The sequence below is a fragment of the Amblyomma maculatum genome, chromosome 5 (assembly GCF_055883805.1).
Source record: "Amblyomma maculatum isolate TAMU_Amacu chromosome 5, ASM5588380v1, whole genome shotgun sequence".
Classification (NCBI taxonomy): domain Eukaryota; kingdom Metazoa; phylum Arthropoda; class Arachnida; order Ixodida; family Ixodidae; genus Amblyomma; species Amblyomma maculatum.
This window is the reverse complement of record NC_139348.1, coordinates 103454529-103481537: the sequence shown is the minus strand read 5'-3', so window position 1 is coordinate 103481537 and position 27009 is coordinate 103454529. Positions and strand designations below refer to the sequence as shown.

Here is a 27009-nt window from a genome sequence, read left to right as displayed (position 1 = left end):
CATGTCCGTTTCAAAATGCGAAAGATCGCCGCTCACGCTAATGTTCCCCTGTGAAATGGCGGTCGTGCTTTCAGACCGGCCAGTGAAAGGGAAGACTTTAATCAACCGGCTTGGAATTGCGATGCAAACGAGATCAGCCATTAAAAAAGCAATCCTTCTGGTATCCCAAAATAATGGCCTCCTTAGCCAATCAGAACACGCCCTTCAAACAGGCGGGAAAACGCGCGCCACCTGTCAAGGTGCGAAGAATTCGCACTCAGTCCCTTTAAACATGGCCTCCGTGCCGGCTGGCTGCATGTACCGAATCAAACCGATTTACGAAGAGATTGCCTCTGTCGAAATTCCTACCTGCATGTACCGTGTTCCGAGTATGTACGGTGAAACTTGCGCTGCGAACGTCCCAAACGGCGAAGTAAGTGCCACTGCCAACCCGACGCACTCTGTACTCATGATTACACGGTTCGTGTTTACGAGCGTGTGTCCGCGCGTCTCTTGTTTATTTACACTGCTTATCTTTACTTGCTGGGGCAACTATTTGTTGTATAGATAGTTGACAGTACTGAGAAGCTGCTCGCCTCCGATCTGTATATAAATAGCAATTCGCTGTATCTAAATATACACTCGCTCGGAGTGAGCACAACTTCGTCCCAACTACGTTTACTGGCGCACACAGTGAACGAACATCCTGGGTAGTGGTACGTAAACTCTGCTGAAACGTGGTTATGGTTAGCTGACTGCCGCGAGAGATGCTGCGACAAAGAAGACTTACCAGTTCTGTTCCGTAGGTACCAAATAATACCCAAGATTTGGTGGCCGAGTTGGAGCAGCGTCAGCAGCAACTGCTCGAGAGGTTGAGCCATCTGAAGAAGCTCGTCGAGAACATTAAACCCAGCCAGCCTCATAAACAGCAGGATTTTATCACCATGGTCAGTGCGGTAAGCGTAATTCGGCGTTGGAGCAGTGCACATCCTGTGGTTATGGTCGACGTTGCAACTTACTTTCATTGCGTCATGTAGTTGCGCAGACGCGTTATCACGCGATTAATGAATGTGAGCGGTTTTCGTCACATTGTGCTCTTTTCTTTTTGTTATTTATAAACAGTGGTTCATGAAAATATGGAGTTGCATATTTTCGGAATCAGGTTTACCGAATTAGTGTGCTATATAATCGACGCTGAAATTGCCTATTGTAGCTGAATTATTACAAGCGGGCTGTTGTTCGCTTTTGTATACATAACGGCAATTCTGCGTTCCTTAGCCGACTCGCTGGAAACGAGCTGCTAGAACACTGTTCTACTACTGTGATAAAGAACATTATGCCAGTTCACTATAGATGAGGATAATTTTGTGGTTTGGTTGTGGTTGAGTTGCACCAATTTGCATGGGATTTTAACCGCAGAAAAATAAATGAAAAATAGACCAGCTTTTATTGTACTGTTTAAAAAAGAAAGAAAGAAAACAATTGAGATGAAACTGTGTGGTTCATTGCGATGGTTTTAATTTTTATTTAATGTTACTACAGCACCAAAATCTGAATTTCTCTGTTTCTTCTTGTTTTGATTTCCCAACACCAAGTCGTTAAATTTGAAATTGGCTGCATAACAGAAGTTCTAGCCACTCATGCTGCCCCAACAAAATTTGTTTTCATGAGTACTGAAGTTCAATAGAACTGCTTTAACACGACACTTCTCACACAATCTGAAATGCATTTAAAATGTCGTGCTTACTCCTGAAAATATCCCCGCTGAGGTGCTGTAGTACTTACGGCGCACAGCTACTATACCAAAGGATATGGGATCAAATGCTGGCTGCAGTGGCCACTTTTTGAGGGGGGTGAAAAGCAGGTGGCAATGTGCTATAAGTGCACGTTAAAGAATCCCAGGGGGTCGAAATTTGCGGAGCCCCCCACTACGGCGTCTCTCATAGTCCGAGTCGCTTTGGGACGTTAAACCTCATAAACTGAATTTCTGAAAATAAATTAAGACCACTGCATTTTGATAGCCACAAGCTTGTTCATTACACTATGGCAGAGCTTCACTTTTTACCTGGGTGTGACCGTGCTGTGGTGCCACGTTGATTAGAGGACACAGCCTTTTTTTCTGGAAAGCCTAAAAGAAGTTGACATGATTATTACTCTACAGTGTGCATAGCTTGTCAGTCGAAACAAAATTGTGCCATTACTGCATGCAAACATGTGCGAATAATGGGTTTTGTGTACCTTTATTTCTAAAGGGACTTTGAAGACAATGCTCTAAGCATGCTGTTCTTAGTAAAAATAGATTTGCGTGGCTCTTCCTCCTTTTGTTGATGCTTCCTCAGCCACTAATGATTTGGTTTTTTGGCCAAGAAAACTTTATTTCCATACATTCCCGCCACTGAATTCCGATTTGTGACTGCTTCGGGACTAAGAAACTCTTCACTCTATTTGGAAGTGAACGACTACCCGGGCTACCCTCACAATCTGCGTGGAAGCAGTTGCGATGCACCAAAGCTTTGCTCGTGGAGACGGCCTGGAACGGCGACACCTGCATTTCATTTTTTTATTTTCTTTTTTAGCCTTGTTTAACACACAAAAGCTCTTTTTAAGTGGAAATAATGTCTGTCATTTGAACATAGTAATCTATCGATGCAGGCGAACTTAAAACACTTCTTGCATGCAAGAGTTTGTATTAGAATGGCAAATTGCTCCCATCTATCAGGTCTAGTGCTTGTCATAGTGGCTGGCTCAGTTGGGAAACTTGTTGGGAAGTTTCAGTGAGAGTAAGAGCTCTCGATGAACCCTTGGCTGGCACTGACCAAATTTGCCATCCCTTTGGCAACTGACAGGTGGCTGCAGTGTCGGCCAGTGCATCAACGGTGGCAGACAAGAGGGGCGGTTCTCTCGTTGACGTCGTCGTTAGTGCATCACCCGACAACCCGCCATGGAGTCTGTGGCCGCTGCACCGCCTACTGTCCCGGCAGAAGCGGGTGCTGCTCTCCTGCCACACGCACTCTTCAGTGAATGGGCTGCCGTCACACCTCTCCTCTCTGGCTGCCGGAGCCGAGAATGGCATTCCGTCTGGTTCGCGCACATCTTATGACCTCGCACTGACCCTGGTCTGGAAAAAAGGTGCGCTGGCAAATGCTTGCTTTCCTTTCTTTTTTTCTTTGTTGTGTTTGTGATAAAATGGTGTATAGGAGTTTATATTATTTTTTCACAAAGTGCTAAAAAGTGCATGACCCACTGCTGCTTCATTGGTATTGTAAATGTGAAGCTTTCTCTCTAAACTCAGTTTCATTACAGAAATGAACAGGCACGAAACCGTGGAATTAAATGATGGCAAGAAAGGCCCTATGTGTGCGCTGTTTTTTTTCTCTGCCGACTTCTGCAGTGAATCAATTAGCCCTGAACAGTATTTTAAAGCACCATTATTCATTAATTTGCTTTTCATTTCATTCTCTGTGGGAGCCTGTCATTTTCACATTCCTGGCCAGCTTGCTGGCAAACCTGCGATGACAAAATAGCAACAGGCAGATGCTGAAGCAAAGAACGCTCTTGGCACTGGCCTCCATACAGTTGTGCCTTTTCCAAGAGCGGATACCGTGGGTCTTAACGATGGGAATAACAGCTCTGAGACAAAGGAAGAAGACAGGACTGGCACTGACTATCAACTGAAGGTTTATTAGAAAGAAACACGCAAAATATACTCTTCGCAATCAGCAGCGTATGTGCAACACCAGAAGCCATTCTGAAAACTTAATCATTTGGGCCAAGATATATGAATTCACAGTTATGAATGGTTACAGAGGGGTTGCTTGCACACTAGTCTTGGTTTTTGGAAATGAAAAGCCGCTGATTTCCCCTTGTTAATTTATCTGTGTGCTTTTAGAGAATCCTGGTTTTGTTGAAACCAGTTAGCTCAATTGTAACTCTCCCGCAAAGAATGATTGATGGCTTAGACAGGAAAAGTAGAAAGGTAGGCTTGAAAATCAATATGCAAAAGACTAAGGTAATGATCAGCAGCCTCGGGAAGGAACAGCACTTTACGTTAGGCAGCGAAGCACTGGAAGTAGTTGGCGAATATGTCTACTCAGGACAGGTAGTAACCGCAGATCCGGACCATGAAAAGGAAATAACAAAAAGAATAAGATTGGGATGGCGCGCATTTGGCGAGCACTCCCAGATTATGACTGGCAGCTTACTGGTATCGCTCAAGAGGAAAGTATACAACAGTTGCATCTTACCTGTACTCACCTATGGGGCTGAAACGTGGAGGCTAACCAAGAGAGTTCTACTTAAGTTGAGGACAACCCAGAGGGCTATGGAACGAAAAATGGTAGGGGTAACATTAAGAGATAGGAAGCGTGCAGAGTGGGTCAGAGAAATAACTCAAGTTACCGACATTCTAGTGGAAATTAAGAAGAAGAAATGGGCATGGGCAGAACATGTAGTGCGAAGAGAGGATAACCGATGGTCGCTTAGGGTAACAAACTGGATTCCAAGAGAAAGAAAGCGTAGCAGGGGGTGGCAGAAAGTTAAGTGGGTGGATGAGGTTAAGAAGCTCGTAGGGGTCAAGTGGATGCAGCTAATACAGGACCGGGTTAATTGGAAGAATTTGGGAGAGGCCTTTGCCCTGCACTGGGTACAGTTAGGCTGTTGATGATGTAACTCTCCATTTTACCACGCGTCTTCTTTTGAGCTGTATGAGGAGTGCAGCAGCTGATTACTGGGCCCAGCCAGACACCTGAAACATATGTCTCAAAAGTCTAGATCAGACACTGTCATTTCCTGTTCCGAATGGAATTCTGCACCATCATGGATGCTTCATCCATAGATTGCGTTTAAACATGGTTTTCACGTGCGAATACTTGCATTTAATTGGACAGGCACACTCCCCGGAATATTCCACTTGTGGTATTACGGAGATCATGGAGCATATATTAGTGGTGTGTCCAGTGCATGCGTGCGAAAGGATATTGCTCGCCATTTCCTTGAAGTGTTTGGACAGCAGGCCTCTCTCAGAGGATTTACTACTGGGCTCTTGGCGGGACAAATGGAAAGATCTGCAGGAAACGCAGGCTTTTTGCCATTCCTTGAGCGACACGGGATTGAACTTGCGCTTGTGAGACAAGCTACTGTGCCCGTGTATTTGTTTCATACCTCTTGTCATCACATCGTCACCCATCAGGACCCTCCTCCTTCTCCTTTTTTCCTTCCCTGGTGTAGAGTAGCAGGTCAGGTACTCAACTTTCTGGCCGACCTCTCTGCCTTTCCATTCAATAATCTTATTTATATAACAGTATCTATATAAAAGAATAGCCAAGTTGCATTCTGCCCGAGCTCACATTTTTGCATTATTAAATATAGACTGCTACTTGGGAGTTGCCTGAGACTTGTCAATAATTCAGAGATGAATTTTTTCTCATGCTGTTTTGGTTTTAATAGCTGAACAGTAGCTGTGACGTGCAAGATGGATTGAGGTAACATCAAGCATACAAAAAAAAGCACTGTAATTGCTGCTTTTTCATTCCAGCTCTTACTTAAGCCTGTCTTAAGAGCCAGGCTATAAATAAATGAACAAGCAGCTGTTTAGGTCGGAAAAAAAAAAGGAAGGCAAAGGGAAAATGTCTGGTAAAGTGAGCCTTAGAAATCAAAGGGAAAGTTTAAAGTTAGTATCTGTTTATTAGAGAAGTTCAGTTCAAATCGTTCAGATGTGCTCCGTGAAAGGCCTAGATGAGAGCATTGTAATGTCTTCCTTTCTCAGCTTATTGTGCTGTGGTCATTTCGTCTGCTTTTTTAGAGCCATACATCCACGCTGTGCTTTAGTGTAAACATCCAGGGCTCACATTTTTTAAATTCTGTTTCAGTTGACTGGGATTGTGAGGTCATGGTGAGCCCACTGCTCCAGACTGCCATAGTGGGAGAGGTGAACCTCATCAGGTGAGATGGCGAAACTTCTCAAAAGTCTGTTGCGATGGATTATACTCTTCTCATACTGCAAGAAAAGCTCATTAGTATCAAGGGACCGTAAAAAACGTAGCAGCGAATGACCTCGAAAAACATGGAGGAAATAAAAAAAGAAAAGAAAACTGATTTGAACTGCTTGCATTGTGGTATATTTAATTGTTGAAAAACTGGGCAATGGCAGTCTGCATTCGGCATGACAACAGGGTGATAGTGGCTATTTTAGTGCTTTCCCTTCTCCTGCCTCCTTGATGGTGTGACGCGGTAGCGTTGGTACCCTCTCAAAAGAGGTTGCATCACGTGCGACAAAGCTTTTTTTTTTTTTTTTTTCCTTTCTTTCTTTCTCTTTTTTCGAAAAGTTTGCCACAAGGCATAATTTGAGAAAGGGGGATTGGGATGCAGGAGATAAAAAGTTAAAAGAAGGAGTGAAGTCCATGTGCACTTGGGTATTCGCAAAGGTTTGCAGTGGTTGTCCATTGTCCACTTCTCATAATCACAATCGCGGTTCCACCGCAGGCCCACCTTCCTGAATAGCCGTTGTCTAACTGGAGCCGTTGCTGAGCAAGTCCACAACAAGTGACGCATATCACAGATCTCAGGTGCAGTGTCACAGTAAGGGCACCTGTCAGTCACTGGCAGATCTTTATCACACCAACAATGACGTACAGATGGGGTCAGAGCCGCCCCTGCCCAAATCCGGCGCGCTGATACCTGACTGCACAACATGCAGCGTGACACCTGAGCGCAGTTCTCGCGCAGAGAATTATGCACGCAGCTGAAAACAAGAGAAGCGTGCAGGACCACTAATCTGTGTTCGAAACGGTGCACTGTGGCTGACTGATGTGTGCCCGTTTGCCAGCACTGCCTTGGTCTGTTGCAAATCTCACAAAAGCCGAAACGAAGGGCCAAGTTTTAAAACACTCCTTAGCTCAGTGAAGGTGTGTTAACTATATGTCACTTTGCAGGGTAGATTGTCTTAGTATAATGTATCTGTTTTTTCTGTGCATAGCAACAGCTATATCAAAAAGGTTTTCCACAATTTATGGACTTGTTTGTGGGGTTAAACATCCCACTGCAACTCGGGCTGTAAAAGACGCCATAGTGGCTGTGGAAATTTCGACTGCCTGGGTTTCTCTAACGTCCTGTGACATCGTGCAGTACACGGGCGCTTTGCCTTTCGCCTCCATCGAAAAGCGGCTGCCAAGGCCGGGATTCTATCCCCCATCCTTGGGCACAGTAATCGAGCGCCGTAACCACTGTGCCACCCCGGCGGGTACAATTTATGGAATTGTGATCAGTTCTCTGCGAATTATGTTGTAACGGAGAACTGCCCATTTCACTTGAGGACGTGATATTTGTGGTGACAAAGTATGTCTCGACTGTCTTTTTTCGTGCCACGATGGAGAGCGCGATGCAATGAAGTCACTGGTTTGTCATCATGTGGCGGAAGGATCTCTATACCTGCTTTCGCATCCACTCGCCATCCAGCAGTGCATTTCGAACAGGCCATTTCTTGCTTACGAAGCTGGAATCCAAACTATGGTGTCACAACTCACCGCTTCCTCACCATATTGTAGTTTGGCAAGCATCTGCGACGCCTCTGACGCCTCGCCGATGGTAAAATATACAACCTAAAAAACTTGCCCACTATTTCTGATTTTGCACGGCAGCCATATTGGAAGTTTTCTTTTTTCTTACTCCTCACGCTCAGCATTATAACCTGACCTGTTGTCTCTGAAGCTGTTGCTATTGCTGCTTCCAGTCATTATCTCACCCTAGGCCACAAGTTTGCACAGTGTCGTGGCAGCCAGAGAGAGAGAGAGAAACAGAGGAATGGAAAGGTAGGAAGGAAGGTTGGGTGATGCTTGGGTTGATGCTTAGATTAGGTTTGGCGATGCTTACACAGAGGAAGGAAGAGAGAAGAATGTGAAATCAGTTCTGCACATGTCCTTGAGCTGCCTGCTACTGTCTGGCCTTAAGCGTGTGCACCGAGAGTTCCCGGCCAAATGCGCATTAAAAACCACTGACGGAGTTATGGAGAGGGCAGAGGGGGTAGTCCTCCCTTTTCCCGAAGGAAAAATTTTCTTAGACCAAAATAATGGTGGACAAAAGTGTGCACTAAATATGTGGCTCAGATGGTGCCCCGCCTAGTGAGTTCCTTATCTTCCCTCGCTTTTCTTAAGGAGTTCCCTGAATTTGCTACAAAGTTGCTCTTTCTTTTTTTTTTTTTTTTGCACTTACCATTTGTGACTACTACTTCGTCTCTATGCTCAACATCCCTCCCCTAGAAATGTAGATGCCCCCCCCCCCCCTCCCCCCCTCTTGATTAGAAATCCTGGTGAAACTGTGACCCCTCCAAGAGTAACCCATAAGATACCTTCCCCTGTTAATGGCCCTTTGTGTTTGGAGTTAACTGAGATCCCTCCACTGCAGTGTCTCATAATCCCCATGGGAGCTTTGAGATGCAAGAATCTATTAGTGGAGTTGCGCATATTGTCTTTTCCTCCTTTGCGCAGAAAGTGCAGGGTTTGTTCCCTGGTCTGGTAGTTCGGCTGCATTGCTGGTGTGCGTTCACCTTTCTTTTAGAGGCACTGCATTCCATCCACAAAGGGCAACTCTAGCTTGCCCATTTCAGCTTCCTCTGGCGACTTTCACTTGGCTTCTCCAGGGTGAAATGCTTGGACAGATGTGTGTTTGGCACCGCTTCGTGCAGCCCAAGCACAACATTAGCCATGGCCCCCATTGGCCAAGCTGACCTTGCACATATTAAATATCACCTCTTCTTGAACGAGAACATCTTTGGCAGAAGTCTGGCTGGCTGTGTTCTTGAAACAAAACAAAAGAAACCTTACGCCAACGGAAAAGCTACACATATGCCTTTGTTCAACTTGATTCGCGTCGTCAGGCTCGGAGAACGAAGGAGCCAGTCAGAACAGAAACAATGAAGCGCCCTCGCATTTTGCTTCTCCAAGTGAGGTGCACCATTGAGGTGCTGGCCTGCATTCAGCATTGGCCGGTTTCTACCATGACCAAAAGACTGCAATTCTAGAGAAAGCAACCTGGCATCATTTACAAAATCTCATACTTGCTCCAAGTGGCCGGCCTCATGTACTGGCGAAACAATAAGCCTCACTCAGCAAATTAGGCAGCATAGAAAAGACGTCTAGCAAGCAACCACTCGCCGAGCATTGTGAACGCAGCAACTACAGAATCGCCCTCAAGAAGGTTAGCAGCCTGGCCGTAGAGCCCATTCCTTTCAAAAGGTGACACATCTAGTCACGGTTCATCAGACTCACAGCGGCAACTGAATAGAAATTTGGAAACGCTATCCTCCGTTTACACCAATGGACTACTCAGCGTGCTGGGAAAGGGGAGGTGAAGGCTGCTGCCTGCTACAGCAGCTGGCATGTGCATCAAGTCAGCCTTGATGAAGGGACCGAGTTGGTCCCGAAACGTTGGGTTGGAATAAATGTTTTGGGATTACCTCTTTTTTTCAATTCGTCAGCTTTAGGATGCCCAGATCATGGCACCCGCTCACACAGTCTGAACACATCAGCAGCAGTGACTTCTCCAGCTTGTGGTAACACTAATGCCAATCCATACTGTGCTGCTGTTTTTTGCTTCTTTTTGTCGCGATAGCCCACGTGTGTTCATGTGGCAGCAGCAGGCACACCAATCTTCTGGACTTGATTGGCAATTCAGCCGTGTAGTGAGGAAGTAATAAGAAAAGCGAGATTTAGAGAAAGGGAGGGGTGCAGCAACTGTCTCACTTTTTGGTGGACACTTCATCCACACTGTGAGGGGGAGGGGTGAAGGAGGAAGTAAAAGAAGAAAAGAGAGGGGCACTGTAGTCTGAAGCTTCGACTGAATTTTGACAACTCGAGTTGTTCTAACGTGTGGTGACATCGCACAAGTGTCGGGTCTCTTTTGCACTTCACCACCATCGAAATGGCTGCGAACGCATTCGGTCTGCTTGCGGCAAGCAGGTGAATGCTGCAGAACACAGGATGAATTTGATCCCACGTCCTTGTGTTCGGAAGATGAGTGTTATTATAGAAGATGCCCTGAACACAGCGACTTTGCACGGCAGTTGTAACATTAACACAAAACCAGCCTCAAAAAGGCCTCGGGGTTTGTAAAAGACCCTCATTGTGCCTATTGCCTGTTTGAAATTAGGGACACACTCGCAATAAATTTCGCACAGTGCTCAAGGGCATGTCTACCAGTGCAATTGTGCATAGTTTGTGTGAAGCAGTGGGTTACTGCAGAGCATGCCATGCACTGCTTGTCACCATTGTTCTTTTGCAAGATGTGGCAAGAAGGTGAGAATTTTTAATCCTTAGCCCGTGCCTGGCACATTATTGTTGCAGATACCTCGGACGCCTACTGAGCCCTTCGTACGAGTCGGCCGACGCAGCCAGTGTAACCGATGTGGACCACTGGCTCTCGCTAGCCCACCATGGTGTCATCCATGGCAAGAACAAGGAGCAACAGGCAGTCCTCAAAGCTCTCAATGCCCAACTGGGCAAAACACCCTACATCTTAGGATCCACACCGGGCCTCGCTGACATCGCCCTGTGGAGCGCCCTGCTGCAGGCTAACCTGTCATCCGGGGCACCCAGCAATGTCAAGACGTGGCTGAAAGTGCTTGCTGTGGATCCCCTTTTCGAGCTGCCCAAGTACGATGCGTCTCGGGCGAACCTATAAGGAGGCGTTTTCACATAGAAACAACAACATTTAGAAGTTCTTATTTTCTCTGCATTTTGGTTGAAGTTTCTTGCTCCAGCTAATGCAGCTTAGGGGGAAAGGGAGGGATCGACAATTTTTTTGGTGCTGGGGATGTTTTGACCCCGTTTTGGAACTAAGAGAATCGAGAGACGTGCGACAAAGATATGGTATTCATCCAGTGGGTCCAAGGTCCAATCTCGTGCTCTCAAGGTCTGGATCCAAGAGGACTGGCAAGGCATAGTTACTAATCGTAAAGATTAGAATTACATTGAGAGTAAATTTGATTCTAGTGTTAGTCGTAGAAGCAGTGAAGACACAAGTCATGAGGAACTTCACTGCTAAGGCACTGCTGTCAGATCTACAGCAGTCGAACTCTGTTCCGTAAAGTTAAAGTGGAATGATTGTTCTGTCACTTTGTGTTTTGGCCTATGTCTTTGAAAGTCTAGTTCACATTTTGAATGCGGCACACAGTGTTAATATTTTTACATGTTTGATCACATCTGAATAAAACAAGCTAGCCCTGTGAAAATGTCAATTTTGCAAAATCGACTGCCAGTGCTCACCACATGGCATAGAATCTGGCGTACAACACGGGTACTAATCCCAGACCAGTTTCTTCTGCCAGAAAAGAGTTGCCTCCGTGCACCTACATCCAGCACACGGTTACAATCTTGCATTATGTTTGCTTGTGAGGGCTTTCATAATGCGTTTGCCAACAACGGGTATGGTGAAACATCATTCTTGTCAGATGAAAATTTTACCACTATACTTGGGCCCAATTTCTAATCCGACAGCATTAACTATGATTCCTAGCACGTGCCCAGTTTAGTTTGCTTGAAAAATTAGGCAGTGCAGTGATGTATGAAGCTCTTTCATTCTCTGAAACCTGGCCTATGTTCACGAAGCACCATCCCTTGTCAACAGCTCGTCCAACTAGACCGCTACGGTGTTTGTGGCACTGGGTGCTGCTCTTCTTCATAGGATGCCATGCATAGTTTCAAATGGCTTGCTGGCTATTTGTGGATCGCGTGAACGGCCAACATAGCTTCTAAGTGCACAAGAAATTCCTTCTTGCTTTTTCCGAAAGAGTTAAATTAGTGGAAACGTGAACTGTGCACTTGAACAATGATTAAAAGCAACAATAAATTTTTCTTTTCTAGAGATCTTTTTCGCTGTGCGATTCATTCTCTCCTACCAGCTGTGGCAGCAAGAGACAGTATTTTGTGACGAGCCCACTACACAACAAATATATATCGGCACTGTCTGTGAAGTTTCCAGGGCCCATGCATAAACACCTTGGAATTAGTTAAGCCCTGCTACAGCAAAGTCCACAGAAAGGAGTGCTCCAAGACAACAAAATTTTTGTTCCCTCTACAACAAATAATCTGTCTCAAGCAGTCGTACACGGCTAAAAGCTTTTCTGAAATGGTCCAGTAATCTCCTTTGTGTGTCACAAAGAGGAATCAAAAACAGCATGAAACAAGCTTTTTTCACTGCAAGCAGAGGTGCTTGCAGAAGTTCCTGGATCTGGAAGTCATGAAGGAACTTGCTTTCGAGGCAGTCAACAAACACAGTCATCAAGTGCAAGATTCTTGACCTGCACACTGCAGCGACCACCCTTCGGACATATAAGTTCAAGCCTGGACTTCCTTGCGTTAGTAGGCGAGACCACCAATGAACAGAATTTAAAACAGCTGCTGTAGTCTTGGATCAAAGCGTTTTGCATTTACATCAACCAAACACGGCCAGATCTAGCATAGACACGTATGTGCTGAAAAATCTTAACACAAGAGACGACCAAACTGAATTTAGCCGATTACCCACACAGGTTCTTGGTGCAACATACAGTTTTCTACACAAAAGGTGAGCCAAAACTAGAGCGTTTACTGTCCCAGGCATAAACAAGAATTTATAGTTACTACAGAAATTAGCCAAATTCTGCATAAAGAAAGGCATCCCCGTGATTTGTATTGTTCTTGATTCGACCATAGTTGCGTAACACTGTGGCATGCATGTACAGTGAAAAGCTGCCTCCATTGTTTAGTGAAGGTCGGTGCAATTGAAATTTTGTCAAATTCAGTGCTTGTGACAAGAAGCAATATGCTTCCAGTACACAAGTTGCCTTGCATATCTTGCGACTGGCAAGAAGCAGTTAATGCGTAGATAATTTGTCACAGCTAGGATTATGTCTGCAGTCAGGTGAACTCTGCTGATTTCTTTGCACACATCAGAGCCTGACACTGAGTTCACAGCAAAGCAATTTTTTCTGCCTTCAACAAAACCACTCTGACATTGCTACCTAGCATGTGCATCCAGTGTGCTTGTGCTCTGTGGCTCATGTGCAGCAGGCTTAGATGCAGCTCGCCACAAGGTGCCACCAACTAGCGCAGCAAAAGCAATCTCCACATGCACAGTAGCCAAGGCATTATGTGCTATGCTAAAAGCCTCAAATGTTCAGAACATGACAAAACAGGTGATCAGTCTTGCTATTAAAGAATTTTGTCACAACTTTACTGCTCCAAAAGTAATGTTACAAAAGTTGTACAGATTTACATGATGTCTGATAACGCTGAATGTCTTCATTAAAGGAGGAAATTTTATTCATGCCATACTTTAAAGGAAAAAAAAATTTCAACAAGCATTATTCGATAAGGCGAATGACCATATCGCCAATTTCCAACAGACTGACAGAAATAAAGCTTATTATGGCACTAGATTCATTAACCTTTTGTGCAAATTTTAGAGCAAGCAAAATAAAGTTCAAATGTTTTTTTTTTTTTTTTTTTTTTTTTGTTAGCAGTGCACTGTCTTACACCACAGCATTGTTTTCTCGGTGTGCCATCATGCGAAGATACAAGCTTTTGCAAGACTTGTTGTGCATGCAAACAGTTTAACTCAAATAAGAACAGATCAAAGTATTTTTCAAACCACATCTCAAACACAGCAGAAGTTGTAAAACCAAGGTATTTTCTTCTATGTCAGCTTTGCTACATTTGCAACGATGATTTTTCTTGTGTGCATAAAACTGAATTTGGAAAATTTTATTTCCATGTTTACATGCCGGTCTCTCTACCAACGCCATTTTCACATGCATAAGATAAGCTGCCCATCGATGAGAAGGCTTTCTTGCCAACGTGCAAAAACCCGGTATCTCTCGTGTTAACAAGACTGAAATCTTGTGAAAGGGAATGTGAACAGTTTTTGTAGAGCCAGCTGACAAATTTGCACAGTGAAGCGAAGTAGGTGATATACCTTAACTAAACATAAATAAAGAAGCATCAAAGGGAACTAGACAGCCACAACTCAATGAGTGTTGACACTTGAGCCTCTGAATGCACTGGCACAGCGGTCAAAAGTTAGATACAATGCTCAGCAGCAGAAAGCAAACATTGCAGTCCTCTGCGCACCATCCCCGACAGCGCCTCTACAAGTGGGCTAGTCAATCTGATGGCAAGAATGATAGCATGGTGCCAAGGTGCAAGGGACCGTGTGGAGGCTTTGCCGATTCAGATAATGTGGCATAGATTGCGCCTACAGTTTCCCAATGAGAAAAAACAAAGTGACCAGAGCAGACATATCACGAGGCAGACCTCTTCTGCTGTATGTCTCGTCGAGAAGCATACAGAGGAGGCCCTTTCCATGCCACAAACCTAGAACCACGGCACGTTTGTCACTTTGCATAGGCTAGGTATCTATGCGAGTGACCATTTCTCCTTTCTTTCATGCCGGTGTAGTTTTGCCACAAAGGTTACATTGCTTGTAATTTCTCACAATTAGACCTCTTTTACCACAAAGCTTCTACTTTGTCCCTTGTTCTTTGCCACACTATCCAATCATCCCTGTCTCCAGATTCAGTTCCACCACAAGCACAAACCAGGAGCAATGCAGCAAACGTTTCTCAAAGAATATCTTCCAACTAAAAAGCATCAACCTACTGCTCTGACATCGCAGTCGACTGCTTTGCACCTGCTAGCAGCTATTAGCAGGTCAACAGTTGAGACATCATAGCAACAGGTTGTGACATCATAGCAATTACCAATGGCTGCAAGAAAACCTTTCAAGAAGCATTTGCTGCATCGCTCTTTGGTTGCATCTCCCTGTGAAACGCTCCCGCGCCAATCAAACCGCAAATACCTCAGTCCACGCGAGAGCGAGCACTTAAGAGGAGCTGAAGGAGTTGGACGGCGGTGGAGCCTCCTCGGTCGGGGTGGTGGCAGCGGCGGCGGGCGCCGCAGGGGAGGCGGCGGGGTTGAGGCCCTTGCTCTTCGCGATGGAGCGGGTCATGCGCTCGAGCTCTGCGGCCGCGTCGTTCCTCATGAGCGACTTGTCGGCCGTGCGGATAGGCGTGCTCCCGGGCCCCGTCTTGCGGTTGAGCAGGCTGTTGAAGAAATTCTGCAGCACGCCTTCGTTGCCTCCCTTGGCGCCGTCCGCCTGGCTCAGCTTGGCGAACTCTGTCTCCTTCTTTCCCGGGCTGGGCACACCGTGCGAGCCCGGAAGCCGACGCTCAGCCGACTTCTGGACGCCGACGGGTGTTCTCGCCGCCGCAGCCGCGTCGGTGGCCCGCCCGGGCGTCGGCGCCTGCTGGTTCAGCAGCGCAAGTTGGCGCGCCAGGAACGCCTGGTCGCCCTCAGCTAGAACCTCAGGTTCCCGCTGGAGCGGCTTGCGGGTCATGGGCTTGGTGATCACCTCCGAGTAAGGGTCGTCCGGCGAGGCCGACGTGATGTTCTCGTACAGGATGGCGATCTTCTTGTCGTTGTCCCAGCCCGAGGGGATAAATACGCCGTCCTTCTCCACCACCAGCGCGGGCGTCTTGAAGGGGAAGCCGTAGATGCGGTGCACGAGGTACTTGTACAACAGGTCGCAGTTCTTGTCTTCCTTCACCGAGGTGTAGAAGAGAGCGGCGCCGTAGCGCAGGCAGAACTTGCGCACCGCCTGCTGGATGAAGTCGAAGTGCTCATCCTTGAAGTCGTAGTTCTTCTCCAGCGTGCTCATGTAGTCGGTCTTAGTGATGACTACGATGACGTCCAGACCCAGGTTGTTGGTGAGCGTGTCGTCGCCCAATGGCACACCGGCATCCAACCCGCTGTCGTCGCCGACGGTGACAGAGGTCCTTCGCAGAGGCGAACTGACCCCTTCGATCTCGTCTCCGGGCTCGATGTAGTCTTGGAAGCGCCGCAGGATCCGCACTCTGTTCTTCTCGGCTGTGTTGGGCGGAAGGCGGAGCCTCGTCAGGTGCTCTTCTAGTAGCGTGGCCCAACCCTGCAGCGAATCGAGCAGGGTCCAAGGCGTCGTCATCGACGCCGTCAGCAGCACGGTCGTGTTCTCAATAGTCTCCTCAGTGAGCACGAATTTGAGGAGGTTGCGGTGCCAGGGGTCTCCATCGAGAACCCACACGCCCAGTCGAGTCTGGTCTTCGCGGTACTCGTCGCGAACGTAAAGATAGTGGTATTCAAGGCCTGAACCTTTTTTCGGGTCATCGTTGCCCTGTAGCTTGGCGATGAGGGTTGTCTTGCCGGATTCGTTGTCGCCTAGCACGAGAAGCAGCTTATGCGACGGGAGCTTGTTAGGAAGGCTCGCCTGCACTTGCTTCAGGATAGACGACCAGATATTCTGCCTCTCGTCATCCTCCTTCGTCGTGCCGTCCGCCTGGTTCTGAGCCGCTGTCACGTCGGAATTGCTGACCATAGCGACGGTTATCCGGTCACCCGGACCGTCAAACCGTCAAGGAATCAAGGGAAAAATGCTGTCAGCTGCTGTTTATGAAGCGATGAAACGACGGGCACCGCAGGCCAAAGCGCACAAATCAATGGCTGGCTGGCTGTGTCACCCGTGTCAAAGTCAGAACGAGTCGATGCGAGCATGATGACGTAAGACTGTTTTAAAAAAGTACAATAAATATTTAATTATTTTATTTAGTTTCATTACTATATTTTGATTATACTGCACACAGTAAAATATTTCTGAGCACAGTCTTCAGAAAATAAAATGAAGACCTGGCCAAGCCAACGCAAGCTAAGTGCGTAGCCAAGGCAGAAATACAAAAGAAAAACAACCCGAACAAACACGAATTGAAACAAAACGGCAAAATCCATAAGAGCGCGCTCTACGTCCTGTGTGGCGTCAGAGTTGTTGGTGTTATAGGCGGCAGGGTATCGGAGCTTGTCAGGGCGACGAAGCTCGGAGCGTGCATGTGTTATCGTGACTGGAGGCGTTCGACCGCATTTGGGGAGGCATGCCCGGCGCTCGAAAACTGCTCGTTGTGCTTCGACGACCAGCTGATCAGTTTGCGGGGCATCTCCCGTGTTGATAGCTGCCTTCTCTCAGGTCAAGCGCACCCGGTCGCCGCCGCTGGAATTCGCCACAGTACTGTACAAACTAAACACCTGCCACGATGAACGTGTGGATGTTCAACGTCATTCTCTTGGGCTTCGCCTTCATGTTCATCTTCACCGCATTCCAGACGGGTGGTCTAATACAGGTAACAGATCTTGCACGATACTCTGCTTCGATCGTTCCAGATTTTTACAGGCTTTGAATATGTCCCGGCGCCTAAAGCACCGTTTCAATTACGGATTCTACGGGAGCGCGCGCATGACATCTGGAAGTGACATTTCTGGGTGCCGTCAAAGGAGTACGCTTCGCGGGCGACGCGAAACACCTGCGAAAGTCCTGCAGTGTGCCTTCCCCGATCTCACTTACGGAATCGTGTGTCAGTCGAAGTTTGTACGCGAACGTGAGTGTACGAAATCATGTGGTCGTGCGCGCGGTCAGCGTACCTGTTGCCATTAAAACGTGTCAGACGAGTTCTGTTGTCACGTGCCTGGTCCGCGCGCAACCTGTCTGGAAGTTGTGCTGCATTCCTCAGCGTGCGTGGGGCCTCCTTGGGTTTCGGTTTGTGTGAAAATGCAGCGGTCTTGTTCGTTGCCACAAAATCGGCTTCCGCTACATATGTGTATCGATAGCGCACACGAGAGAAGAAAAATGAGGAGCATTTTCTTGACGAATTGTAAACACTGCGGACTCCGTGAAAGAAGAAAACAACTTCTGTTGAGGCTTGCAATCGCAGTATCCGGGAAATTGAACTGTGAACTGTTCGTAATGATCGAACACGCCACGTGTGACAATGTGAGAAGGAGCCGTGGAATAGTAAAAAAGGAAGTGGCGATTTCTTTCTATTTTGCTATGTCTGTAAGCCGGGATTCCAGGGCTGTTGATGACATAAGGTCACTGTCACCGGAGAAAATTATTGAGAAAGACGACCTCTCAACAACCTGTGTCGGAGATTAATTTCTGTGGTGGCGCACTGAGTTCCCGGTTTAATTAGTTGGCATAAAAGAGAAAGATGACGCTGCTATAAGTATGATCGTGCATAGGTTCTATTTTTAAGTCTATCGTTGATTTATTAAACTAATCAAGTATATGCAGTAATTTAGGCTATCCTCACTGAAACCTAGCCAATCCCCATGGTGGGTATGTGCCATGAGCCAAGGAAAAAGAAGTGGCCGTAGTCGTTCCCCAGTTGCCTAAAAGATATTGCGAGTATTTAAAAAAAAAAAAAAGAAAAACACTTTGAGGCAGCCATTTCGAAAGCATACCGACGTCCGAGGTTTGCGCAGACGCATTTGCCTCCCAGATGACATCCACACATGGCTATGACCGCTTCCCTGAATCCCCTAACAGCCCCTTGATCACAGACAAAAATGTGTTATAGTCCAGTTTGACAAAACGAAACCACATTGTCTCCTTGTAAGCCGATCGTTTTCTCTCATCTTTTCTTTATTAATTTCTAAATACACTTTAGGTGCCTCCTCCCTCGCATAAAACCCGCGGTTGGGTAATCTACAATTTTACTAAATCCTCGATTTAGCGAACTGCCCCCTGAGCCTTCTTTCTGCACTCGTGAAAGGCTACACTGTTTGAATGAAATGCGCACAGAACTGAAACGTCGGCACAAAGACACGAAGGCTAGCTATCTTTTCGAGTGAAAATACAGGCAAATTCATTATCGCTTCCAAAAAGTGATCTTCGAATTTCTAAATGAAAATCAGCTGTCCTAGTAGTATTGTACATCAGCAGATGTACCTTGTTTCTTCTAAACTCTGTAGTTCGCGTTATATTTCACGCTTATAGTACGGATAACTATCTTGCGGGCGATAGAGGCACGGCATGGATCAGTTTCTCAAAGGCTTTCTGGTTTTAAACGTATGCTTCGTATATTTTAGTGAGGCGAGTCAGATAATGAGGACTACTACTACTTTACTAAAACGTTGCTGCTCCGTAGGCCAGCATTTCTGGGAGCGAGCGGTCAGTGCTTCGTCTTGTTCCAATACAATTGTTCCTTTGGCACTGACCTCTGCTTCAGTGCCAAGCATATCTTACAATTACCGGGTTAATTGGGGAAATATGGGAGAGGTCTTCGCCCTGCAGTGGGTATAGTCAGGCAGATGATGATGATATGTTACAATGGCCCCGGGTGAAAAGACGCCATCTTGACGGATCACGTGCAAAGTATACGATAGCAGCACAAGTATTAGGGTTCCAGGTCTAGGGTTTAACCTGGTTAGACCGCGATGCATACCGTACTAAAGCACTGTTTGAATGATCCGCGCCGGGACACGTGGGCTGTAACGTCACGATCTGACGGGCCAATCAGGAGTCAGGGGCAAGATTCTTGCTCCCTTTGGTGTCCGTATGACTGCTTGCGCACTAAGACAAAAAAAAAAGCATCTGATGGTCTCACTTTTTTTTTTTTTTTACTTTCAAACCCTCATTTTAGGCACACAAAATGATACGCGACAAACAGAACGGGGGTTAAAACATCCCGCCACTCTCACTTCGGGCTGCATGATTCATTCAAATTCGCGCATGCGTAACGATGCTTCCATTCTCGAAAGCCACTCAGGCACTGGGTCTTGTGAATAGAAGCCGTCAATAACACTGCCAGCGGAATAGCGAAAATACTGTCTTATTGTCTTCGCATCAATGTCTGCATGACGGAAAGCCATCTTGGATCGCCAAAGGCCACAGGTAGTGTCGCATTCGTAGCAGCCTATACTATCGCCGCATCCGATCACACCTCATGTGAAGCTGCGACACACTCGACACACTCTCGCGCTGTGCGGTAATAAAACCGTCGTCTTCGTCAAGTTCCTACCTGAACACACTGTCGCGCTGTGCAGCGAACATCGACGTCTTCATGAACTGTATATGTAAATATGCCGTGAACGCAAGCCATCTAGCCGAGTGCGGCCGAGATGCGCTAGTATAGTGTCGTGCAAATCCACCAGATGGCGCGACAGAACTTGCAATGCTTTCGCATTACTGCACCTAAGCAGACTTACGTGCACCCCCGGAATTTATTTAACCCAAGCGACTTTCTTCGAAGTTTATAAAGTGGTGGAGAAAGGCAACGAGCGTTCTTCTGCTAACGAGGATATGCTAGGTGGGAACAGGGGATGTGTCCAAGAGAACGTCACTCAGTGGCGACATATCAATGCGAGCACGTGTACAGTCGGTGTGATGCTTGTACAAATTTCCATCCTAGGATGGCATCATGAGCAATATAACGATGAACTCAGTTACGTAAAAGACGCTTTCTATGATGAGGTGGGCTGTGCACGCTGCTGTGGAGGCCGAATAAGTTCAGTGCTGGCGGTCCGCAGTGACATCAGAGTCTTCACTTTTTCCAGTGTGTGGCACAGGCGGACACCGCGCAGAACCAGTGTCAGGAAGCTCATTGGGTGAAACACCTTAAATATACTCTTCACTGATGTTTGCAGGATAGACTGCCGCTGACGGCGTACTTTTTGCCTCCGGAACTGCGGCGCCCATGGTTTTCCGCTTGGAGTGTGGGAACCGGGACGAGTCGAATATAGGGGTTCGGAAACGGAAGGATAGGCGGGTTCAGGGATAGGAATTTCGTTTGCCGCTGCGCGCTGGTGGTCGTGAGGGCCGGATCTGCCAGTGCGGCTCCATCGAGCCACGTGGTCAACTACGGCATAGTCATTTGGCCGGTTACCTTGCGTACGCCATGGTTTCATATAGACCGCGGATCGATGGATCTGATGACACAGGATGTGCGAGGTGTGACCGAGTGAAGGCGGTGCTGAATGACGAGTCGGCAGAAACAACGGCAGTTGTCATTTCAGCTGGGACCGATGAGGGCAGATTTGCGAAAGGCAAGATCTCAGCAACCTGCTCCGCGCGGAATTGGCCAAGAAGGTAACCGAGGATAACTGGCGGGCGGCGTACTCCCACATAATCTGCTTGATGTGCTGGAGAAAGACAGGCTGATCTCGAAGAGAGTCATCAAGAGTCGGGCTCAAAAGTGCGTAATTTGGGCAGCTGATACAGCAAGTGAGGAAGACGCTGTTTTTGTCTCTGACACACAGGGATGCCGTTAGACACCGTTCGGGTATTTTTTTTTTTTTTTTTTTTTTTTTGAGGACCTACATTTGAAATTTATCGCCCTCGATACCCTTGAAAGTGTGCTTGATCTTGTCAGCCTCGTCTAAAAATAAATTCAGGCGCGCGCGAAATCCCTGGGCAGAGCGGGGTAGTTTTTAGAGCCGCCCGCAGGTAGAAATATCTGCTTCGTGGTTTCAGGGCCACAAGTTGCGACGTCGGTTACATAAAACGTAACGTTGGTGAGCTTAGTGCCACCAGTCCATTGATTATGAGAGCTCACAAGTGCGTACAAGGACAGCCAGTCCTCCACATCTGTGTCGTCCCTGCCGCTGAAGAAGGCAGGGACGCGCTTCCGCACCGTACCGGAACAGATGGCAGCGGTGTGAAGGGGCGGGCCAATAAGTTGGGTCGTGGTGTCTGTCATTTGGTATGTCTGCAGTCTAGGTATAGGATCGCTGAGTCTATAGTATATATGAGAAGAGCCGACACTTCCACGAAGCGTAACGAGGTGCCATCAGCCAATGTGGGCGGCCACTATTTACTCAGACGTGGCTGCTCGCGGGCCAGCGCGATTGTTGTTGCCTTTTAAGGAATTTACCCGCGGTGAGGTATTGGCCAGGGTTAGGTTTAGGCTCGAACAGATCAATTATTCGCCGTGACGTAAAGATATAGGAATCAAGGAAGGTGGATAATGTATGTAAATAATGTAATATACCGTGGGCATTGTGTAATTGGAAAATATTTTGACTTGGAAGCCGTTTTGAGGGCAGACGTCTTGTATGCAGATGCTGCACAATGCGCGGACGGTACGCGTTTCGGTAACAACTAGAGAAAACGGGGAGTCGGTAGGGTGCTGCAGATAATGCAGTACTTCCAAAAGCATGTAAGCGACTCACCAAAAGCGATGAGGTTATGTGGCGTAAACTACAAGCCCGAACCCCCGTCTTTACAGCAAGTGGCACCCGGAAAATGTCAGCCCTAGGTTTAAACGTTGCGGGGGCATAGCGGACATGATCCACATGATATGGAAGTGTCCTAGATTTGGTTAACCTGATAGAGCAAATGAGTCCTGGGAGGCGCTACTACTCAAATGTCCGAAAAAGGACAACGTGAAGTCATCCGTCTCGCCCTGGCCGCTGTTCAGATACAGGAGAACCAGGTCGACGGCGGAGGGGGAGGAAATGTCCGTGACAGAGCTGCGCCTCGAATCCTCGCCAACCTTTAGACGAGTGCAAATAAATGTTATTTCTTCCCCCCCCCCCTCTCTCTCTCTCTCTCTCTCTCTCTCTCTCTCTCTCTGACGTGTTAGGAACAGAAATCGACAAAGCGAGTATATGAACCAAGTATAAAAGAGAACCAAAAGTTTCGTAGAAAAGTAAAGGAAAACAAACATTTCGACAATAACAAAAAAAAAAAAAAAGGTAGACACACTTAAGACTGCTTACGCATGAGGATGTGAAAGCGTCATTCTTTGTGTGACTGCAGTTTCGCTGCAAATGTTTCTGAAATCACCGAAAGTTCATGTGTTTGCGTGTTCATTGCTCACCAGACAGGCGATATTTGGACTTTATTTACAAAGCGACGAGAGTTCCCGAGTTTCGTTTAAACAAACATGTGCGTATATTCTTTGAAAAACACCAAATTAACGTTTCCTGGGTCAGAATGCATCATTTTGGATGAGGTACAGCTTTTTCAAGAAGAAATAAACGCGCAAATTTTCCTGAATGCGAAAAGCAGCGAGTCTTATTACTAATTTTTTCTACAGAAGTTGGCAGCCTGTGCCGTCCAGCATGTATTAATTAAAAAAAAAAATAGGTGCCTAAAAGCATCAAAAAAAACGCTCCCATTTACGATGCCAGAAGCGTGTTCACAAGAAAATCGCAGCATTTTACCAAAACTGCGTTGTACAGAATGCATGTGCCGGGAGTTTTCAAATTATGCGATACAGGATCGGTTGATCTGCTCGCTCGAGCCCCATGATGTCCAACCCGACCGCGCATGGAAGCGAAGTTGTAGTTGCGAAGAACCACCTTCATCACCTTCACTGCCTGCGCTTTTTTGCTTCTTTCTGTGACGCTGTCGGACACAATGGCGTTTCGAAGAGAGCAACCTCATGCTCGGTTGTTCACCCTAAGAGCCTACCCTGTACGTGTTGTTAGGGGCGCTATGAATGCTTGAAAATCACTTCGGTTGATCAAAAGTGACCTGACTAGCTCATTCCAATTTAGCGAACATTGTTTGAAAAGTATACCTAAAGTTCGTTCATGAGGTATTTTTCTGCACTTCACAGAAGATGACGTTCTTGGATCACCGCCGCTCACTCTTATCTCTCTCAGGGACCTTGCTAATGGAAGCGAAGAAATGGGACCTGCTTTAGTAGGTCTACGCGTGTGACACATTTTCCTATCGATAACGCCCTCGTAATCGTAAATACTATAGCTTTCTATTGAGTACGCCCACTTCCAAGATAGTTGCTCCAGGAGAAAAAAAAATGAGGTGGAGAAGTGATAAGGAATGTTTCGTATATATGTGTACTTGCCTCGTGCGGGTAAGGTCCGGAAGAATAGCACTTCGTTCGTATAATATGCATTGTGCGTTGGTATCACATCAGCAGTTACCATGCTATCTTATCTCGAGCATATGGGTCCGACATCGTCGTTATCCAAAACTTCACCATTTTCTTCTTACTGGAGGCATCGGGAAGGCGGGACACTGCAGTGCAGTCAGATAGCGCGCATTTGTAACAAAGGCGAAGCAATGGCGGAATAGAAACCACTCCAAAGGAACACTATACGACACACAGTGGACAGAGGAGTTAATGTGGCGTTTACTCCCAGAAATAAACCCTGCAGGCGACGTCGCCCAGTAATGGGTGTCGAATGGTAGACTGTGAGCAGCCTTCGGTATCGGAAAATACCTGCCGCGGGTAATCCCTTGTGAGAGTTCCTGCTGTGGATGCAATATCCGGTCTGGGGTGCAGCGACACGACGTAGTTTGTGACGTTCTCCTAACCGACCTTGCCCCAGATCGCGTACCGTCACGTATACACAGTGGGCGTGTTTCTTGCGGTGCACGCAATTTTGCTGGGAGGTTTGTTTTTGTTATGTCGAGTCGAGGCACGAGAACGTTCCCATTGGGCGCATGCGCACATATATCGATCGTGTTTTGAACATGCAGATATGCGTTGCGAAAATGGCTATTGAGTTTAAAATAAAAAATGGCTTTGGACCGAACGATTTAGATCGTTGCAAGATCCAAATAGACAATTCGGGACTTTTTCTACCGAGTTTCAGTCAGTTACAAGTTAGCCACTCAGTTTCAATTGGAAATTCACTGATGAAATTGTGTTTAACTGTATGTTGCATTTTTTGTTGATACGTGCTGAATATTTCCTTCGCAGGATACACTCAGTCATGTATATATAGCCTCTGTCAAAAGTGGAGAGCCCAGGCGGTGTGCTTCTGAATCGTGTAGTGGCGCTGATTTACCAGTTGTGGGGGTCCTTCCAATTGGATAGGGTAGAACAAAAATCTTACCATCAAGAGATTCAGAACACTGGACATGCATTACAAGCCGCACAACGTGGCTCAGCAGCAGACCTCTGGACTCTACACTTTTAACAAAGACTGTACCTGTATATTGTACATTAACTGACTGAGGCACGTAGTGCTGCTACGCGGGACTGCATGCCTTCTCAATATGTACAAAAACGTTGTAATACCGTTACTCCTTTCGGTCAAGAAGGCTAAAATAAAGCGACACTCGGTCTAGGCCTGTTGAAGACTTTGAGGTATTAGGCTAACTCTATTCGGCAAGAAGGCATTTCACAGTGTCCGTGAGCTGTCGAAGCGTAGCCCAGCGAGTTTGAACTACTGCTACGACGTCGCACACCTGCAGCGTTGTTTTGTGGTTAAAGAAAGTGAACATGTAAAGATTCAGTCAGAAACAAAAACAGGAGGTTGATTGATCTCGACCTAGATCTGGAATATTCGTACGTGATAGTCTGTCCTCTTCGCCCACGCACTTTATACAACCCCCAGAACTCAAAAAAATCACTTTTATAGTCTCTTATTCTCCTATGCCAGACCTGAAGGTCATCTTCCGGCGTGAAGTAGCGCTGCGGAGGCGTGTCCGTGACCTCATATCACATGACTCGCCGCGCTTCCCCTCTGCAGGTGTGGTGCGCGCGTAGCCGGCGGCGCTGTTTTCCTCGCGGTTGCGCAGCGGAGGTGTGTCCGTGATATCACACCACGTGACATCACATCAGGACATCTATACAGCACTCCAGCAGGTTTTCCTACGGCCGCCATGAAAGGAATAGGCGCTGGGATCTCAAAAGATGGACGGACAGTGGCTTCTATGGAAGTTTACTCCGTGTGCTCAGTCGCGTTTACCCCACTTTGGGAGTAAAAAGGGAGTTGTACCAGCGCGCACGTCACACGCTGCGTGGGTGAAGAGATGTTTGATCCTGCCGATCGACGCACAGAGCTGGCTACATAGTTCTGCGCGCTGATTGGCCCAGACAATGGAAGCCAGGGACTTCAGAAGCCAGTGGACTGCTGTGCCACCTATACTCCGTTTCATACATCAAGTGCAACATTGCCAAAGCTAGAGCTCTTGTTTGCGCTCCCCGCATCCGCGATGAAAAATAGTGCCTGCTCTTGACGAGAGGAAAAAATTGTTGCTTTGCGAGCTTAATACATCTCACATTTGCCATCGACTTGATAAAAAGCACCTTTTTTAGAGAGAAAGGATCGGATTCAGTGAATTTGTATGTTTTGTTTGTCGTTTTTGTTCGTGTCGCGTTTTCGCTGCCCCTCAACCCTGCCAGCTGTGCCCTCCGCACTGCGCAACGCAGCGACCTCGACTGCCTCTTCGCAGCGGAGTTTTCTTTCCTATAAGATCCGCACTGCGAAGATGTCCAGGCACGCTAAGCAAGTTATTGCAAACGTGTATGCTCGTAATAGAGCCCATTTCCGCAGAAACCACTCGGCCACAAACCGAGCGCGTATTGATACGCCTCCTTTTCTGTTTTTTTCCTTGCGGACTACTTGCGTAGCCTTCGCTGCATTGCACCTGATGTATGAAACGGAGCATATGTCATTGCAGCTAAATTAAATACTCAAAGCTGGTCAAAAACCTAGTAGATGAAAACTTGTACTTTAGCGACAGCTCAGTGCACATATATAACTGGAAACGACCGGCTGATTCCCGATCGAGAAGTAATAAAAACTGGACCCGGACCATGCCCAGGTCCAGTGTCGAACGTACGGCAGCTGGATGTGAAACTGGTGCACATAAGCCCGATGCGCTGTTACGAATTTTGCGCTCGATTTGGAACGCAGTATTGTTTTTTTCTCGCTCAGGGATACTTTTGCGGCATTATATATTTGTCGCCTTTTTTTTTTCTTTTTTTTGTACTGTTGGGAAATGACGCCGGGGGCTCAGAATGTTTCGTTAGAAGGTATACTCTTTTCATCAGCGACATCCTGCTTATTCAGTTACACGACAATGCGGGGATTGCACAGCTATGCGCCGAACACTATGGCGGTAAACTCTTGAGAAGGCGCGTGTATGGGGCAGACCGAAAATAAGGTTTGAACTGCTGAGGTGAGGTTCGTATTTATTTAAGATATGCTTATGTGACCTCATTGCAGCCGTTAATCGCCTCCATTTCCAACAGTGTACGACATAACGGTCGCCTGCAAGTCGGGTCGCCAGCACCTAGAGGAATGCAGACTGTTTATCAGGTGCTCCCGTTGACCCGGCTTCGTAAGAAATCGCCGGGTTACCCCATCCTTTGTCTTTAGCGCATTCCCGGCACAACTTCGAAGGACGGACCCTCAGTCGGCGCCGCTAATACCTGGAAGGCTGCAATGCTCGCGTTCCACGTGTTTTTCGATCGCCATGAATTGCAGTCCTTCATTATGC

The 27009-nt window shown here is 47.0% G+C and overlaps 2 protein-coding genes and 1 pseudogene across 10 annotated transcripts in view; 2 read left to right on the top strand and 1 right to left on the bottom strand.

Annotated features, from left to right (window-relative positions):
- Position 1: 1 nt before the first annotated feature.
- Positions 2–11838, top strand: AIMP2 (aaRS-interacting multifunctional protein 2). 3 transcript variants are annotated; one of them, XM_084604002.1, is made up of 5 exons: positions 2–412; positions 786–926; positions 2826–3108; positions 5847–5919; positions 10314–11838. In XM_084604002.1, exons 1-5 carry the CDS (start codon positions 2–4, stop codon positions 10648–10650), a joined length of 1245 nt encoding a protein of 414 aa, XP_084460128.1. In that variant the 3' UTR covers positions 10651–11838. The 3 variants fall into 3 exon arrangements, with proteins under 3 accessions (XP_084460128.1, XP_084460129.1, XP_084460130.1); XM_084604003.1 differs by having other exon boundaries at positions 241–412; positions 786–935; XM_084604004.1 differs by lacking the exon at positions 2–412 and adding an exon at positions 485–695 and having other exon boundaries at positions 786–935.
- Positions 11839–13160: 1322 nt separating this feature from the next.
- On the bottom strand, positions 13161–16505 carry LOC146189068 (cytoplasmic dynein 1 light intermediate chain 2 pseudogene; annotated as a pseudogene).
- Positions 16506–16704: 199 nt separating this feature from the next.
- LOC146189065 (UNC93-like protein MFSD11) overlaps positions 16705–27009 on the top strand; it is a 64520-nt gene continuing 54215 nt past the window's right edge. For 5 of the 7 annotated variants that reach the window (XR_014707629.1, XR_014707628.1, XR_014707630.1 and 2 more), the window contains exon 1: positions 16706–17149. Coding sequence is in view for 4 of the 7 variants with exons in the window: in XM_084603995.1 (XP_084460121.1) it covers positions 17063–17149 (87 nt within the window). In the remaining 3 variants the exon portion in view is untranslated. Of the gene's footprint in view, positions 17150–27009 lie in introns of all 7 variants that reach the window. The other 2 variants (XM_084603994.1, XM_084603993.1) reach the window with 1 other exon arrangement.

Coding starts and splice junctions, on each gene's coding strand:
- AIMP2 (XM_084604002.1), top strand. CDS start 2: ATGTCCGTTTCAAAATGCGAAAGATCGCCGCTCACGCTAATGTTCCCC. Junction 3,109..5,846: donor GACCCTGGTCTGGAAAAAAG/GTGCGCTGGCAA, acceptor ATTCTGTTTCAG/TTGACTGGGATTGTGAGGTC. Junction 5,920..10,313: donor GGAGAGGTGAACCTCATCAG/GTGAGATGGCGA, acceptor TTATTGTTGCAG/ATACCTCGGACGCCTACTGA.